The 20,540-nt window shown below is 33.5% G+C and overlaps 1 protein-coding gene across 1 annotated transcript; it reads left to right on the forward strand.

The window, feature by feature from the left end:
• The first annotated feature begins 4,274 nt into the window (after positions 1-4,274).
• LOC141714678 (endoplasmin homolog) lies at positions 4,275-4,932 on the forward strand. Its single transcript, XM_074518182.1, has 2 exons — positions 4,275-4,412; positions 4,684-4,932. The coding sequence occupies exons 1-2, from the start codon at positions 4,275-4,277 to the stop codon at positions 4,930-4,932; spliced, it is 387 nt and encodes a 128-aa protein (XP_074374283.1).
• Positions 4,933-20,540: the final 15,608 nt, after the last annotated feature.

A 20,540-nucleotide genomic window follows, 5' to 3' on the forward strand; every position in this document is an offset into this window, starting at 1 on the left:
GTGTCAATGTTAAGGAGATAATTATCTGATTCGAATCAAGTGATTGATTAGGAACCAATGGGCTCTTGTCCAAGTTTGAACTGCATATAGTGATCGATCTAAATTCTTAATCGTTAAAGGCGAGTCCTTGGAAATGAATGTATATCTATAGTAAGTACATTTGAAACCCTCGAATAGAAGAGTCTACTTGGGAACTAGAGTCAGATATGCTTGACAAATATCCTCACTTGTATAGTTAGATCAGATTCTGAGGGCAAAATCCTTTTAAGGGGGGAAGGATGTAATATCTGAAATATGGCGTGTAATTATTTTTGTTAATAAATGAATTATGTGTAGAGCTTCTGTTAGCTATGTGTTATTTTATTATTATCTATGGGTGATTTGTGGTGTACAGGGTTGTGTGCGTAAGTGATTATTGAGCTGTATTGTTTTTGTTTCACTTTTAGAAGTGGATTTAATGCAGATTTATTTGCATAAATATTTGGATTGTCTCTAAAATCATTTTTATTGTTTTATAATTACAATAATTATTTTAGGATTTTATAAAATTGAGAAATCAATATTTTATTTATTATTTATCTTTAAATGATTTTTTGATTGTGTTTATTTGTAAAATCCATATTTAATTCCAGAATTCTTCAAAAATCACAAAATTCATATTTTACTAAGTTTATAATATTCTGAGAATTTTAAAAATATTTTGGAAATTTTCTCGATTAATTTCACCCACGCGTTGTTTCGTTAAATTGATAAAAGCGGGTATAAATTGCGTTGCATAAATTATTTTAAAATTACAAAAATTATGTTTTTATAAACTTCAAGATGATTTTTGCATTTTAAGACTATTTTCGTGATTTTCTGAATTTGTTTTAAGTGCATCTCGGTTCGTTAAATTGGGAATGCGGGACAGAATCGGACTACAGGGAAATTATATTCATCCTATTTTGCTACGTGGCAGCCAGGAACATGAGCGGGGTATTAAAATGCTACGTGTTTGATGGCTGGTACTTTGCAGAAAATAAATAAAAATAAATTACAAAAACAGAAACAATAGCAACAGAACTCATTTTTCCTTCCCTGTCACTCATCCCTCTCAATTACAACTCTCTCATCCCTTGTATCTCTTGGTCTCTCTCTCTCTCTCTATCCCTCTTTTATTTCTCTACCCCCACCTTCTTTCTTCCTCCTGTTTTTGTTTCTTCCCTGTCCCCTCATTTTTATATTTCTCTGGTGAGTTTATGTCGCCGCGGTTGTTCCCAGTTCCGGCTTCATGTTATTCCCGTTTTGCATGTATATATATCCTGTATATATGTATGTCATTAAGTGTGTGTTGTTGTGTGTTTTTGTGTGTGTGCACGTGTAATTGTGTCTGTGTGTGTGGCGGCCTCACGGCCGTGTGTGGTGGTCTGTGATTGTGATGTTTGGTTCGACTGTGTTGCCTGCTCGATATAGGATTATAATTGTTTTTATTATTATTTCTGTAGGAATTGTTTTGAATAATGTTCGTGATGTTAAATCCAATTCAATTTGTACAGGGAACGATTTTTAAATTAATCGGTGGGAATTTACGTTGGAACCCGGAATTTAATCGGGTACCCGTAAATTTCGCCGCCGTCGGCGATGAACCTCGGCGAGCTGACGGTGGACAGTGATGATCCAATTCTGAGTCCTAATACGAATAAAAATATAAAATGCGAATAATAGTAAATAATTGAATAATACCGGTGCTTGGGATTTGTGATTGTTGGGTTATTTGTTGATTGTGACGTCGAATTGCTTCGACGGGTAGTCCGATAAACAAAGGCGACGCTACCTGATTTCCGGAAAATCGAACTACGGAAATACGGGAGTGTATCCAGTGATTATCGGGACGTCGAGCGGATATATGAATGCATATGTATTTTATATGAAACTTGATTGTACGGTATGATGAAATATTTTTCCAAAACCAATAACCCTAATTTCGTAAAATGACGAGTATATGTATTCTCTGAAAATGAACACCAAACCGATTTTTTTTCCGAGAACATGAACCCTAACTGTTGGGTATGTTATTGTAATATGTATAATTATGAGTCGGGATTTGATATCATTTGGGTAGGACTGGTATCGAGGATATGTCAAGTATAACTGGATGTCTAACACAGAGTATTTCGACCATGTAGGTACTAGTCGGGAAACCGAAAGTGGATATTGGACTAAAGATAACCTACTGGTCAGTCGACGAGCTCAGTAGGGTTTCAAGCGAAAAAAAACCTAAGTGTCGAAGTCGAATCCAAGGTGATCTAGTGGTTGGACGTTAAAGCCTGAGCGTCAGAGTCGGCTCAGAGTCGATCAGTAATAGTTGTAAAGCCCTGTAAAGCGAGTACTTTTGAACCTTTCTCGAGATATATTGCAAATATTTCTAAATTCTCTAGTGACATTGCTAGTATTTAAAATAGTTTTGTTTTATGTTAAGTACTTTGGATGATTCAGCCTGTACCCCGATCACATCATTTGATCTTTGAGCTGTAAGCTTTATTCTTTGTAAACCATCCATTGTTGATTTACTAGAAACTAAACCACACAAATACAATACTACCCAACAAAAATATAACCACCATACACCAAACACTGGAACATACTTGCTTAAACATACAGAAACTTTTATACTCAATCATACCTTATAACATCAAATGACTAAACTTTATGAAATCATTGCTTATTTAATCCCTGATTCTCTTACAGGATGAAAGCCATTCCTCATACATACCTTGATATACCCTTGTGATACCCATGAATTGTATTACATATTTATTCAAGTGTTTTATCATAATTGATTATGATCTTGTTTTATTGAATTATATTATTTATCATACTTAACTGTTTTAGAATTGGATAGTTTTCTTATGTTGGCCAGATTCGTGGTCGAGGTAGGCCAATGTGTGCCTTAGATCCATTAATTAGAGCCGAGCTATGTGCCTTGCTTGGGGTTAGTGCGTGACTGATCAGCAGCCTAACCTTGGTTTTAAAACTTAAAATGAATATCCAATTCTAACGATTGTTTAACAGTAAACTTGATTCTTCGGAATCATCCCATTTGAACATTGTTTAACCTCGGTTATCATTATTATGACTTGCTGAGCTAGTTAGCTCACTCTTGCGAATCTTTTATGTATTCTACAGTTATAAAGGGATATGGTTGATAGTGAGGTTCCCCAGTCCGTGGTATGAGCTAGGATTCCAGATTGAGTTGGATCGAGCTAGCAGGAGCTTTTTATGGTAGTGAGATAGTAAGATTGTAAGAATAATTTCATTATCAGTTGTAAGTTAAATTAGTTGGGATTTGATACGTTTTATTAAAAGTTAAGGTTGCGGCTTGTTTTCATACTTTAACCTGTTGCGATCCGTGGTTATGTAAAGCAGGGATCATTGCAAATAATATTTCATATACAGGTTTATATATTGTGCATCTGTTGTGGACCCCAAATTTCTGACCCGGGTTTGGAGGGCGCCACAATAAGGGTGTAAAATAAGTCAAATGGCCAAATGGGTGTAGCTTATGATTTACTTTCCATCTTATCATTTACTCATTTAGTTAACATGGACATGTTATAGCAGAAGCATATGCAATTGAGGAGTACTTTTTTATTTTCAGTTTGTACTGACTATCAGTATCTTTCTCATTTAATCCGTGGTTTTCCTTTCCTCCTAAATGCTACTTAATTTGTCATATCTATAAGATGTCGGACCCGCGTCCCTATACAGTTCATAGTAAACATATACCAGAGGATTTGTTGCTTCTTCCAACGTTTAAAAGATAAATTAAAGTATATTCTTGATAAAAACGTGGCATTTAATTAATGTAGGTCTTGTTCCAAGTTCTAAACATATAATATTTAAAAGTGATTATGTAGGAGACTTTTATTACAAAGGTCTAAAAGGGGTAAAATTCCAAAAAATATTAGGTAGAGTAATTAGTACAATCTTGTTTATATTTGTCACTTCCATATTTTTTTAAATTTTTGGCTATTAACTACCAGGTTCCCCAACAAAAAAATGATTATGATTGTGGTCTCTTTGTTCTGTTGTTTATCCAACGTTTATTGAAGATGCTCCTGAAAGGCTAAAAAAGAAAGATTTAGCAAGGGTACGTAATTTTATTATGGTGTTCTCTTTATCATTTTTGGTTTTAGATTTTGACTTGGCGAGAGTGTCGATTCAACTATGGGATATGATAATGAGAATGCTTTCTTAGACATTCAAACTATGGGATATTTCATTGGAGTTCAAATATGGAAAGGATCATGCAGTCTCAAACTCTTGCAAATGCAAACAAGCAAGCATACATGCATGGTAAAAGGGTTCTTGAAATTAACCTGAAGCACTCAATCATCAAGGAGCTTCAGGCAAGAGTTGCAAAGGACCCTGTGGTAATTTTTTTTCCTTTCTTTAGGTCAATTACAAGAAATTTAAATATTCATGCACACTTTTATCTTTGAACCATTGACCTCTTATTACTAGGGCGAAGACCTTAGATTCTTTCTTAATGACTAATTAAAGTTTGTGGATATTTTCATTCAAATTTGCAAGAAAATGCTACATTATTTACCATGTTCTCATACTTATTCCTGAATTATTGCCTCAATTTATTCTGACTAGCATGATAGATGTTTGCAATAAGGTCTTTACTTCTACCTTTAGGATAAGAGCGAAAAGCATACAATGGAGCTCATGTACCAAACAGTGTTGATGGAGAGTGGCTTTGTTCTAAGTGACCCCAAGGATTTTGCATCCCGCATATATGGCTTCGTGAAAAATAGTCTTAATATCAATCTTGATGCTGCACTTGAGGAAGAGGATGAGGTTGAGGAAATCAAAGCCGAGTCCAGTGTGCAAGAAGGAGCTGATAGTGCCAAGGAGGATGACAGAGACATCAAGGATGATTTGTAGACTGCTATATCTTTGGACTATATATCTTAATTTAGTGTATTTTTTCTTTCCCCTAGTTTAAAGAGGGTACCCCAAAAAGTTGTAGTTTGTGCTAACTCGCTGTAAGTGTAACGCCCGAGAAATTTTAGGAATAAAATATTGTTAATATATCCTATTATGTTATACAAGGTATCGTTTAACCCTTAGTTACTTTGTGTTTCTATTGGAATCGATTAATAAATAATGATGCCTTCGATTTCTATTTAATTGATCGAGAATCCAATATTTTTAGTATGCTTTATTATTGGTTATTTAGTAACTCAATTAAATATCAAACCCTTAAAACTAAATTGATAAATGAATCGTTCTATTTAATAAATAAAATTAGTATGCTAATATTTTTCCAAGAAACCTTTCTGTAATAAAGGGTGTTCCTTTTTATTTGCAAATATTCAATTTATATTACCTTGGATATTCCCTCGACTAATAATTTATTTCTTTAAAAGTTGGAGTTGTTTTCTATTACTTCTTATAATTAATAATAAAGGAAAAATTATTTTGGCATACATATATGCAAATCTTGTCATTATTTTATTTTTATTTTTAATTTTTTTCCTTTAATTTAAAATTATTCAAATTATTATAAAAAAATACAATAAAATATATTGTAATTTTCAAAAATTAAATAAAGTAATTTAGCATATAATATTTCTTAAATATTTGGGACTCAAATAGACTTTTAAGGAGTATTTTGTCCTAGTTAGTAAAAATAAATAAATATTTTAGTAAATTCTAGAATCTAGTAGGTGAGTATAGAGAGTACTAACTATAACACCCCCAAATCCGGGGTCGGGGATCCGGGTTCTCACGAGTTCCATTTCCCTTAATAATACTTAATCTTAATAATCAACAACCTACTGCGTACTGTGACCCCACAATATACACACACACCACAAGTTATAGTCTCAGAGATGAATATCCAAAAATAACACAAGTCATTTTATTCCACAATTATAAACCATTACACCTTAAAAGGGTTTCTGAATAATTTACATATTTGTTGCCATTATTACAATTCATATAGATACATAAGTCTGGTGCATCAAAGTTGGAAGCCTAGCCTATTGGTAATTCCTACCTCAGCTACAGCGGCATCAACGCTTCTAGAAAACTGCGGAATATTTCCTAACCGCTTGCGAATTGGAAGCTTGGTCCTGTTCATCTTTTCTATCTGTTGTTATGTGATGAAAGAAGAAAGCAAGGGTGAACAATAAGCCCACCAAAATAATATGTATTATACTTAACAATATATGAGCATTCTCATAGTACTCATGAAAGTCTTGGTCAAGAAGAAATGAACCAAGTTTGATCTCTTAATGCGACCAAGTCGCAAAATATTTAGTATATATGTATATATACTTTTCAAAATCTTAGAATCCTTTTCCATGCATAATATACATAGAGTTCCAGTTTATAACTGTATAAAAATATCGTTGCAAGGTGCTCTCATATATCTAACCTTGTCTCAATATTTTTCTGAAAATCTTTGTCATGCATAAGATAATCATTAACCAGATATAAGTTGAAAAGGTGAAGTTACGAGATACTCCAATATACTTATATCTTTTCCGAATACTACTTGAACTACCACCGTTCAAGGTATAATCAGTTTCAAAAGTTCATCACATAGATGAGACTACAAGATAGGATTTGAATAGATTCAATATTTGAAATATCGTTCAGAAGAAATGAAGTTACGAGATACTTCATTAAGTCCCGATATATATATACACCTATCATACTTTCCTTGCAAACCTCTGTTATGAAAAGTATAAACAGAGTTATAATATCCAATGAATTTGGAAAGAAGAAAACCTTGGCATAAACCTGATATCTTGCTGATTAGGCAAATATACCAATAAGTAACCTTTTCTACTAGTAGATGGACGAATTCCCCACTGGTCATCACCCTGGCCGCATTAGGACCTATGCTGGACTGCTACTCAGCCACTTACGCATTGATGGACTCCCACTGAGCCACTTACACTTTCATGGACGCCCACTGAGCCCATGTTGCTTATGCCGACTCAAATAGATGGACTTACTTCCCGAATGTTGGGCAAGTAATCAAAATGTTTCCTCAAAACAGCAACCTCGTTGCGAATATAAAATACACCACAGAGCCGGATCCTTCAGGTTTTGAGCGAGTATTTAAATCCCCTTCGAAAGGAAGATCTTAAATCTAAAAATGAGTTTTGGGATCTGCTCTAACTTTTAAAAATCATTTTGAAGTCTCAAAAATATTTTAAAGAATGTTTAGAGTAATGCTGATTTAATAAAATAAATCAGTCCCGATATGTTGGAGAAAATATCTGAATATTATTACTTAAATAATATTCCCATAAAGGATAATCTTTATAAAATAATTGAAGTAGAATTTTTAAAACTCATACTTGAAATTAATAATAAATAACCAAAGATATACTTATACAAAAGTACGATCTTTATTTGAATAATCAAAAATAAGTTTGATTATCGAAACATTATTCTTTAATAAAATAAAGAATATTATTTAATAAAATAAGCGGAGTCATAAGTCCTCGAATGAATATTCAAAATAATATTCATTAAATAAAGTAAAGTTATCGAATAAACCTTATTCGATTAATAGTTTTGAAAACTATATCAATATATATATATATAGAAAATGTTCACCTTTGGGTCCCCTATACTAAGGGTATACGCAACTACTGCTTATCTCTAACATAGGTATTATGCAACTTATAAGCATTTGAATCAATAATTATATATCAAGATTACGAAACAGACATGCATATATACCATATCAGCATGCTCCAATATATCGCAAAATTTGCTAATAACAATCATGCACTTATCACAAGATAATGCATATACATATATTTATATCACAACAACAGTATAACGGGTAGAAAACTTGCATGAGTGTTCCCGGATAGACTTAAGCTTAGAATGGGTCCGATAACCTATGAACAACAACATAAGTCGGAATTAAACCCCGGTCGCTTAAGAAACTAGACTTTAACCAATTGAACCCTAACGTTCGCTTATGGTCACTCCTACGCTTAACGAATCACATAAGTCGTTCGAGTACCCTCGGCTCCACCATTTTTAATAAATTAACCATTAAGAATTTTAAGGCAATTCTTTTGCGAGTACTCTACCAACTGCCTAATCCACTTTACATAATTGTTTCATACTCCAATTAGTCATTTAATGGCCTTAAACAAGGTTTCAAAGTAAGGCGAGAGGTAATGGTTCGTTCGCGAAATGACGTTACTTAAAACGGTCGTTTCTCCTAAACCGTACATCGGATTCAAGCGAACCACATATCAAAATGAAGCTCATAACATGAACTATCTAAAACTGGCAAAGGTCGAATCTTAAAGTGAGTTCACGGGTCCAGAAGTTAAGAACAAAAACAGTCTAAGGTAAATCGGGTATTACGACGGCTATGTTTACGTGATTACCAAAGTTTAAACTACTCCAATCAATCCACAAATCAACCCACAACAAACCATACAACCAAACTTCATCCAAGTCCTACTAAAGCAGTCCATAACCTCATGTTTTATCCAATTTATTCAACCACAACAAGAGCTACTAACTATACTTAAGGTTCATTAACCAATAACCAAGATCTACAACTCAAACTCATTACAAATTCAACAAAAATCTAAATATACATTAATCATGATTTCATGAACTATAACAAACAAAACCAAACCTAATACGCAAAGTAAAGTTAGGGTTTGGAGGGGTTATACCTTCCTTGGAGTGATTAGAGTAGCTAGGAAGCCTTAAGAAACCTTGAGATAGCCTAGGAATGCTTGGATCTTAAAGGAAATCAAAGAAAATAAAGTTAGTAATCTTGAAAACACTATTCATCATCTTCTTCCTTGATTTATTGGAAGAGATTCATGAAGAAATAGAAGCTTAAACTCCTAGGATATGCTTATATAATTATAAGGGACCTTGGGTAATTACCTTGCAAATTATAAAGGCTAGAATCTTGATTTTTGGAATTTTCTTCTCCTTGAAATGATGAAGAAGCTGTAACACCCCTAAATCCAAGGTCGTGAATTCGGGTCGTTATGATCATTTATTAATCAAATAATTCCCTTTCCATAATATTACTCGACCTTTTATTCAAACTCACACACACACACAGGTTATATGCTTGGAAACAGTATCAAATAAATCATCTCCACTTATCTACCTGACGGGGCAGGCGCACAAAAAGCCTACAGAACTCACGAGCGTTCCTTACCCGCCTACGGACAGCAGTCCTAGTATGATCCATGCTGGTACTCTGTTGTCATATGATATATAAAAGCAAGGGTGAGCATTATAGCTCAACAAGGTATATATCCCCATAATTAAGTATGTAAGGATAAATAAAACCAATAATTATACTTTGTATCTCCAAAGCGTTCTGCAAATTTATATGCTTGTCAAATTTATAATATTCTCAAAATCAACAACAATAGTATATCCACTGGATACTTGTATTCATCTCTTTCTCAAAATTATTTTATACTCGTACCCATTTTATTTCAAAATCTCAAGATGTTACTCGAACCAAGATTCTCAAATGGGTATGATATATATTCATCAACATCCCAATTTAAAACTCAGGCTTATTGGCAGATTTCTCAAATGGATTTGATATATATTCATCAATATCCTTGTTTAAAACTCAGCCTTATCGGCTCTCTGTTGTATATTTCACAACAGTTTTTCCAAAATGGAAGAAAGGGACTATACTGGAATAAACCACGTATCGGTGATCAGCCGAATACGAAATTTTCTCTACTAGTAGAAGGAATACAAATCTAGCCGCCTTTGGGCTCATCAAGACACTACACGGTGGTTGCCCATTGTCGTGCAAGTCCGAAAGTCAATGGTCACATAGACCATATAACCGTATAATGCGCCACTCCGCGCTTCCATAATGCGCCACTCCGCGCCTGGTCACTGCCCGATACCACTCCGTGCCGGGCAGGCCACATTCCAGTCCGAAGACAATTATATCTTTTGCTCAAAATCCTTTTTCGAAGGAATAGGTCGTTAAAAGTTGACCTTTAAACAAGATGATTTATTCATCACTTTTAACTCAATTGATCTTTGGGAGTTGTCGGAGTTTTGAATTTAAAATCATTTTCAAATCCCAATCTGTAGTAGGGTGACACATATATTACTCACTTGTTCTTTATTAAATGAGGAAGCAAAACTCTTATGCTTCTAGACTAAGTTCCCTAAGGTTTTGATACGTTTCAAATGATTAATCTATTTCAAGAGTTTTGAATAATTTAGAAAGTTCCTTTGGGAACTATGTCTATTTTTAAATAAGTTTTTAGAAGTCCGAAGATATTAAATATCTAAGGTCTCATAATAATTTAAGAGGGATTCAATGAATTGATAAATCTTATAAATAAAACATCTTTGTATAAGGTTCAATGAATTGAAAAAAACCTTATATATAAAATATCTCTGAATATGGTTCAATGAATTGATAAAATCTTAAGTACAAAGTATTTCTAATTAAGGTTCAATGAATTAATGAAAAACCTTAAATACAAAATATTTCTGAATAAGGTCCAACGAATGGAGACGCCTTAATCAAATAATCAAAACAGGATTTGGTATCCTATAATTGCTCTTTGAATAATTAAATCTTTATTAAATAACGTGAAATAATTTATAAACTATTCAGTATATTTTTAAATACTTTCTGGATATTTAATAATCCCTTAAGTATCGCTTTATAAAATAATCAATCAAGTAAGGGTGTCCCTTAAATGAATAAACCAATATTTCTCGAAGTTTAAGTAAAAATCTCAATTGTTCGCTTGATATATATATATTACGCAAACGTACTTTGTTTATCGAAATACAAATCTTTCGTGTCCGGCTCTCTCCGGAATTAAATCGTTATTAAAATATCTCTAACTCCCATTATCATATATTATATTTGAAATACATTTCAATTTCTCATACTCGTGTAAAACGAAATTTGTTTTCGTAAACAATCGCATAATTCATATGCATTGATATCATAGACAAGCATATATATTTGAACTATAAATCATGGCATCAATATCACAACAGTATATATATAGCATGAATAGTATGAGATAGGGTTTCGAAAACTTGCCTCGAGTAATCGAAGTGGTATGATCTCTGGTGTTTGGTTGGCGATCTATAAACAAGAACCAACGGTCTAAGTTAGTACGTGATTAACGTCTCGCTTTTATTAAGCAACTTTCACAACTACTCAAGTATAACGAATCTCCGATCGTCATATTCTCACTTTATAACATGGTCGAGTTTTGAAATCGATCGTTCTCTTTAGAAAGTCCATTTCGAGTTTTAAGCTCGAACGTGAGAAAACGCGCGTCAAAACTAGGTTTTTATGCGTTTCTCACTTGCGCTTGCTTTACCAAAACATTTTTATAAAATTGAAAAATTAATATTTTGTCAAAATTCTTTTTGGACAGTATTCTCTACTATCATATCCATTTTTCATAATATTTCCAGAATCTCAAAATTAATTTAAGTCCTTTAAAATCACCATGCAAGTGGACTTAAGTGCAGTTGGCTAATCGCAGAAATATTTTACACTAAAACGACCATAACTCCTAAACCGTAAATCTCCTCATGATGATCTACACATGTATAGAAACTAAAAAATAAGATATATCTAGTCATGGCCAGTGGTTTTCAAATTTTAACCATTTTCATGGCCGAATGTCGTGCAGAAAACAGATCAAGTGCAAGAATGCCCAAACTCAATTTCTACTATTTGATCTTAACACAATCACTACCTATAACCATCATAAACACAAGTACTTCTCAAGATCCACCCACATACACCTTATATGCTCTATCTAGTACCACATACATGGATTACAACTCAACATCTCAAGCCTTTAGCAAGAACATAATCAATACAAACTCAAAGAAACACAATCCTTTGGATCTTAACACTACAACAAACATAACTCTTAAATCCAACCATAAAACCTTAAAGGGTTGAAAGTTATACCTTATTGGACACTAGGAAGGTTAGTGCTAGGATGATTGATGCTTGATTTGCTTAGAAAACACTTAGAAGGGCTAGATCCTTAAGAAACAAAACCAAGAAATAAGTTAGAATTTCGGAGTTACCTTTCAGCACCTCATTCAAACATTTTTATAAAATTGAAAAACAATCATTTGAGGCTGAAATTTGGTACGACGCTTACCCATGATATAGGGAAGCTATGGTAAAAATTTCATGATATTTTCATGAGTATATTTTGAGTTATGAATTTTTCTTTCTCCCTTGCTCAGAAAACCCGAACTGCTGGAATAAAAAATGGGAGAGCTTTAAGTGATGGAAAAGGGGTTGTTTTCTTTTGTGGCTAAAGTATGGGAGTGTATAATGAATATATGGGATGTATGCAGCATATTTGACAATAATTTGGCAAAGATATGGGTTAGTTTGATTGTGTGGTGAAGTGAGAAAAGGAAGAAGTATGGCTTGTGTACTTGTTTGCCTCCCATCACTATTCAACACTATTCCACTAACTATTCTAGTTAACTTCTAATCATCTAGTTACACTCCTAACTACTAGTTAGGACTTGGTTATGCATGGCCAACTTACATGGGATTTAATTTCTCATTCATTTATTTATCATAAACGCAATCGTCGTTCCATTCCGATAGTTTCCACGTATAACGACTTGTTTCGTAGCGATTTCTTTTATCGCTTATAATCCTATAACCAATTCCATTCCTTTTCTTGATCATAGAAACACCTTGATATATTATTTATTTCACGTAGTATTCCTGGTTCTATGCCATTCTTTACGGATACGAAAACACGTAGTATAATCGTGAATCTTCGAATTCCGTCGGCTTTTACATTCACTTATTTTCCTCGATAAACAAGAATATGATCTCGGATTCTCAAAATTCCACTATTCATTTTATGATGATCCCCATACGTATTATTTAATCAGCTCAAGTTACTATTCACAGAAGTTTTAAAATATTACAAAAATCAGGGTTCTTACAGAAGCCGAGAGTAGATGTTCTTGGGAGAGTATTTTCTTTGCTGAATGTGTTTGTGGTGGAAAATGAAGTGAATGGGATATTTGGATGATTTGTTGGTTAATTAAAGTGAGTGGAGTATGACTAAGCATGACATCATCTTGGTGACTTCATCTTTTTCCACTTGTCATCACTTGGTGGTGGAAGCATCTTCTTATGCTAATCCTTTCTTAATTGCTTGGTTATCATCCTTAATCCTTGCACTAATCTATCTTGCATTACTTGTCGTTTAATTGTTTTACGACTCGTTTATCGTTCGTTTCTGCTAATCGTTTGAGGGATCATATCCGGGATCTTATTACTTGGGTTCCCCTAAACCTTTTTCAATATATTATATTCCTTATGTGATCCTTTCTTTTAATCCTTGAATTTAAATCATTTTAATCATGTTACCTTATACTCCATTCTTTCGGTATCTGGTGGATTTTTCGGGAAAAATCAAAGTGTTCGAATTTGGATTCTGACGATCTTTACATACACTTATATACCATATAGAGTACTAATAAGATCTCAAAATATCAATAAAAGAACTATTACATAGTGTGTCATGAAAAGTTTTCTTAGTCAGCATAATCAGCAAAATCACTATTCATAAGGGTTACAAAAATTTCCAAAAATTGGGGTTATTACAGTCTCCCCTCCTTAAAAGGATTCCGTCCCGGAATCAGATAAAAATGAATAGGGACACTTTCTTAGCATTGCACTTTCTAACTCTCAAGTCAATTTTCCCACATTGTGGTTCTACCACCAACTCTGACTAGTTTGATAACCCTTCTCCTAAGCACTTGTCCCTTTTCGATCTATAACCCTTCCTAGTTACTCCATATAGGTTACATCCGGTTGCATGTCTATGCGCTCATACGCCCCTATTTGTCTGGCATCCGAATTATACTTCCTTAACATTGATACGTGGAACACGTTATAAACTTGCGACATGTTCGGGGGTAGGGCTAGCTCATATGCTAACTTCCCAATATGTCTTAATATATCCAAGGGTGCAACAATTCGTGGGCTTAACTTTCCTTTCTTTCCGAACCTCATCTATCCTTTCCAAGGGAATACCTATAACAGCACTAGGTCCCCTACTTCCTATTCTTTGTCCTTTCGCGTCAAATCAACATACTTCTTATGTCCATCTTGGGCTACTACCAGTCGTCGTCTAATTAGATCTATAATATCCTTGTTCCTTTGGACCACTGCTGGTCTGAGCATCTTGCGCCCTGCAACTTCATCCTAACATAAGGGAGATCAACATTGTGTTCCCTCAAGGATCTCATAAGGCGACATCTCGATACTGACATACGATCTATTGTCGTAAGAAAATTCAATTCACGATAAATGATCATTCCAAATTCTTTCAAGTCTATTGCACAGACTCTCATCATAGCTTCTAGCACTATAGCTTTTGCTTCTCAATACTCCTTCTTTTCTTGTTCGTAAGCGTTACTATCTTTCGTACAGAATACTATTCTAGATATACTTTTACTCGCTAGAGTTTTATAACCTTTTAATAAATGTGTCAACCTTAGTGTCACGAATGTGTTTCCATTCCGAATACCACCATACTTTTACTACTCCTTTTTTGGTTGCTTCTATTTCCAAAGGTTGATCAATCATATAGAAGTAAAGGAATTTGTTGAGAGATCACTATGATCATGAACACTTGTTCTATTGCATAGTTAGTACAGAAGGTGGCCAGCCTTTAGTACTTGGCAAGCAATTAAACAACATGTGGTATCCTACTAGGCTTCTATCACACAGATAGATAGTCATTCGGCAATAACTCCCCTTCTGGAAGGGTTGTTCTTCTCAGCTTAAATGAAATGAAAAGAAGAGAAAAGAATGAACTGAAGAGAATTGTATTTATGTAAAAATACTGCCACAAAATATCTGGCTTGGAATCTACCTTTTGAACTATAGAGGTTTGTCATAGGAGAACAAAACATATACATATATATATCAACATCAAGTATTATAGCATCGCATTTCACATGCCTAAATATTTTTTCTATTCCGTCCATCATTCTATGGACCCATGCTCTTGCTTGAGCTTATAAACAATCACCTTTGAAACTCCCTCGACACCGAAAATCGAATCTGGGATTTCATTCTAGGCATCATCGCTACTAGGATCCATTGCTATACCGCAACCTTCTTCATATAGTAATACTACTCTTTATCGATAAGAAGGAAAAAATATATCATAAGTAGATAATCGACTTAATTAGTCTATCAATGATGACTTATATATCACCATGACCCGATTAGTGGTACTCAATCTCAACATCCATTCCTATACAACTCTCACGGTTGTTATTGCCTCATTATTCAAGGAATCGTTAATGCATTACTATAGTCCACCACATACCTACTATAGTCATTCATTTTCCTTGGATCTTAATAGTTAATCATACGGAGTCCATTCCTTCCATACTGAAATCTTCTAGAGAGGAAACATAATCGTTATTCCATGATTCATGAAGAACACTCCTGAACTTGGTGTACATATGACATGAAGCAGATAAAATTGCAGAAGAGTTTCAATAAAAGCAACGATGGCAGGTTAATACCATTTTTAATCATATGTCTATATTAGGAGACATGAAGCTCAAAGGTTCATTTAGTCCTTTTTGAAATATGGTCATGGCTTATTCTTAAGATAGGACCTTCTAAGATAGATAGCCCGCTCACAGCGATTACATGAATTAAATCTTTTCCAAACTACTATTACGGTTGAGTATTGCACAATCATCAGAAGGAATGTCAATCTTTCAAACCATAATACAACCTTCACAGCTTTAACCATCGTCACTGTATTCCTCTGGCACGAGCGCCGATAATTGTCTTCTTACACTCAAAGTGTCGGCCACCTCATTGGCCTTTCCTAATAGTAATAGTTCCTTATAATCAATGTCATTTTAACCACCTTCAACTAAATTTTCTACCTCATTTCAAAATACTGCTTGTGTGAAAATGCTCTTCTTTAAGCTTTGGTGAGAAAAAAATAATATATTACCATTTTTCCATAAGTTATTGCCTTGGTCTTTAGATGTGAACATTGTCACGGCTGACTCTCGATCATATTGAGGACGTCTTTTATCTTGGGTCCTTCTTGCTTTAACAATTCTGACCTCCATTGGTTCAATCTATACTTCTTATGGTTTAACACGTGCCCACCTGGCATTATTATATTTAAGCCATATTTCCTTTATCAAAATTTCTATTCTTGAGAATTTTGAAAATTACCTTTCTCCTTGTAAAACCTCTAAGGTTATCCTTGAATCGTCCCTCCTGTATTCCCTAGATACAGGGCATATCAAAATACCATTTACTAATATTAGTACCATTATCTATGTATAACTGAAAAATTTCTCTACTAATCCTTAAAGGTTGTTGTTGCCTTAATCCTTCATACCGTATTACCCAAACTCATAATGTCCCTAGGGTGAAATATCAACCTTTATGCATTCCCCCATGGTTCATCTCAAGTTATTGAGGTTATATCCTTAATTCCACCTTTAAAAAGGTACTTACATCCTTCCATGGATAAATCAAGTCATATATCCCTGATGAGGGTATCTTATTCAATCATTTCCACCTCGATATTCTATACCAAATTTCATAATAATATCCTTATCCAAAATGAGGTCAATCCATATTGCCTCCAAAAGACAATAATGGTTATCCACTTTTCTTTCCTGATTTGGTAATGATAACAGGGATGTTCTGGAAGATATTGGTCGTGTTCAACGTGAACTTCTTTTTACCATATTCTCTTTTACTTTTGTTGTTTATCTCAACAGTCATCTCAATGTTGGGATACCTTTTGTACTTGGTGTCTCCCTTTTTGGGTATCAAGTCACATGTGTTACATACACTTCACATTTTTGAAGGTTATTTTCTTCATCCAATTTCCTAATTTCTTACTTTCTTGTCTCCTCCGTCTATCCGCGTCTCATTATTTATCCTTCAAACTATCTCAATTTTTCCTCGAATCCTCCCAACTTAAAGGGAATAAAATATATGTATCTCTTATACCTTCAACCATCAACTTTAACTCATGGTGAATCACCCTCATCCTAACGATTACATACTTTCCTATTTCTATTGCTACGAGTCTTTAGGGTTTCCTCATACCCAACTCCCTTATCATTCCTCAAACTGTATTGCCTTTTTATTTCTTTCCACTTCAATCTCCCTTTATTTTCCTTTCTCTTACAATCATTTCATGAACCCACTAATCATTGACTTCAAACATCACGTCGTTCTGGGATTCTTGTCCTCAGAACGAATCTTTACAACTTTTACAACTTAGATTCATAATCCATCATACTCGTCCGCCTTTGTTCTGGCTCTAAAGCTTTTACACTATCTCCCTATCTTCCTTAGCCTTCCACCAGTGGGTGGCCACTCTCTTAGGAAGGTAAGTGATAAAAACAGTCTTATGCACTTCATCAATCATTTAGAATCTCAAATGATTCCTATATTTCCCTTAGCCAGGCTCTTGCCTCGACTGGGTTGACTTTGATGAAACCTTTTACCTGTAGCCCTGTTAAAATCAGTTCGGATTTTGCTTGCGAATGCTGCTTACTACGACTATGATATCTGGCAAATAGCCATATGGTTTTCTTTCCAAGAGAAATGAAAGTCACTTTGATCGTCATAAAGACAAGATGGGTATTAGATACCAGAGTGATTGACTTTAGTACAAGTGGGAGATTGAAAGGAATATGTCCTAAGTCCAATTATGTATTAGGATTTAGGAATAACTTCCTGTGTAATCTGTTTTGATTTCATTGATATTAATAAAAGACTTATTTTGTTTTTATTACGGGCTCTATCTATTTAAGTGTTTAAATAAGATATACCATAGTTTAGAGTAAAGCTTTTTATGGATTATGATGAGATCATAATAGTGAGACCTAAAAGATGATAACTCTAAACTTAAATAGTTCCTGATCATAGGATTACTAACTGGTAATTAATAATCCGCAAAGATCGGTACATACTATGCTTGCTTCATTATGAAGGATGTATGTTCTCATAGACATTTGTGTGGTGACACTATAGCTAGTATGTAGGTGCTTATTATAGAATAAGTTCACTGAACATGACTCGCACAGCTGAACAACTGATGGAGTTCACTCACGTGTCAGCAGTTGTTCACATAGTGATAGTTGTACAAGTATCCATAGACTTGAGGTCATCATAGTCATCTTGTGTACACTGAACTATGCTTTGGTTTAGTTCTTAGTCTCCAGGGACAATTATTAGGGCTCTACTGGGTATAGGAATTTGTACACGAAGATAGTGTATGATCAATAAAGGATCTACCCCTTCCAGTGAAGGAAGCGAATGTTCAAGGCTGATCCACTTATGCTAGTTCAAGAATCTCTGGCCAGAGTAAATGAAATTAGAAAGGAGTTTCTAATTTGCATAGAACTACGCATAGTAAATGGTAAGCAAGTGATTAAATTAGATAGGCTTGACACGAGATCCATGCCTTGTATTTAATCGGGACATTGTAGGGTAGAAAGAGTTTATTGTACGGTAACTATACACTGAATAGGTTCTTGGTATTCTAAGCAGTGAATTAATATTATCCGGATAGTCGCGATATGCTAAGAAGTATCCCTCACGATGTAGAATAAATGTGATTAATTAATTAATCATATTTAATAAATTAGAGAATTTATATAAATAATGATAAAATAGTTTTATTATTATTTATTTCTACTACCGGCTTAATACTGAACCTACAAGGTCACACCATAAAAAGAGAATGATTTAATGGTGGAGGAAATAATTAATAATGGCTAATAATTATTTATTTATGAAATAAATAATTAATTGGCAAATTTAATAATTGATTAAATGAGATTTAATTGATTATAAATTAATTAAGAAAAGTTCTTAATATTATTAATTAAAGGATTTAATTTTTAGAAATTAAATCAAGAGAGAGAATTATTTCTAAAGTGTTTAGAAAAAGGATTAATAATTAAAAGGTATTTTAATTATTAATAAGAATAATAAATGGGTTAATAATAATAATATTTTATGGGAAAATTTCAGCTGAAAATTTGCCTATAAATATACTATTATAAACCCTATTTTTATTCTAACCCCAATTTTTAGAAAAACCTAATTCTCTCCACCTCCTCCTCCTCCTTAACGTCGTTTTCTTGGTGGATACCGGTGGAGTGCTTCACGTTTGAGGAGCAGCTGCTAAGGATCTCCGATCGTTGCTCTTGGATCGCATATTAAAGGTTAGTAATCGATCCATATGTTTTTTACCACGATTTATATGCTTTTATTTGGATTTTATGTGTGTAAAAGTGTTTTACCATGCCTCCGCTACGATTAAAATCCAACATTTTATGATTGAAATAGCTTCCTGATGCGATTAAGAATCGATTCTTATAATTATTGATATCAAACGATTGCTAGAACTATAGAATCGAGTTCATGGGTTTATGTAAATTTTCGATTTGATTTTATGAGATGTTCTTGAATTGTTAGTTAATATAATTGATTGGGTTATATTCGTGTGAATTCTGGCTTTAATTTCGTATATAAATTACCATGGTTGGGATCGAAATTGCCCGGAGTCGAGCTTGCCGGATTTTTCCGTCGGCCTCGATTGGATTAGCCGGAGACGACGATGTACTCGTCGTGATTGTGGCTATAATATCAATCATTACTGTGGGATGATTCTAGATTGTGTGCCCTGAAAAACCAAATCGAAAACAAGTTGTTTGATTGCAAAAACCGACTTCTTCGGAATTTTCAATCGCCGCCGGATTCCGGGTTTCGGCCGGCTATTCCTGGTTGACCCGAAAACCCAATTTCAGACCAGGGATTTGACCCGGTTTGAATCCATATTTTCCAAAATCAGTTTTCTAAAATCTGTTTTTGGAAATTCTGTTTTTAAAATCAGTTCAAAAATCGTTTATAAATTCTAAATTTTTTTTTTAAATTTAAAATGAATTTAGTTAACTATTTTAAATAATTAACTAAATTATTTAAAATCCTTAAAATTCTTTTCTTTTATTAATTATAAAAATCCAAATTTGATTTAATTATTTATAATGTATTTTAATTAATTATTTATGGATTTAATTAATTATTTAATTCATTTAATCAAATAATTTTATTCATAAATGTTTAAATAAAATATAATTATTTATAATTAATTTAATAATTCTTAAAAATCATTTTGAGCCTTTAAAATTATATAAAGGTATTTAAAATTTAATTAATGTTATTATTAATTGAATTATTCTTATTTTATTCATAGTAAATAGACTGTTTGTCCGTTTAATACGAAAGGAACGCGTATAGACTCAGAAAAATAATCTGCGCTATTAAAATACTTTCGAGACCTAAATTCTTTTGTATTGAAAGGTTGCTTGTTTTGCGAGCCGTTCTGAGTCGATTATTGGTCAATAAATACTTTTTTGACCCGATTTCAATTTTAAATGTATCGAGT

Source organism: Apium graveolens, chromosome 3, assembly GCF_009905375.1.
Source record: "Apium graveolens cultivar Ventura chromosome 3, ASM990537v1, whole genome shotgun sequence".
Taxonomy (NCBI): Eukaryota; Viridiplantae; Streptophyta; class Magnoliopsida; order Apiales; family Apiaceae; genus Apium; species Apium graveolens.

Excerpts from the sequence above, each read along its gene's own strand:
- LOC141714678 (XM_074518182.1), top strand. The coding sequence starts at position 4,275 with ATGGAAAGGATCATGCAGTCTCAAACTCTTGCAAATGCAAACAAGCAA. Across the intron at positions 4,413-4,683 it reads GAGTTGCAAAGGACCCTGTG|GATAAGAGCGAAAAGCATAC; the intron begins GTAATTTTTTTT and ends TTCTACCTTTAG.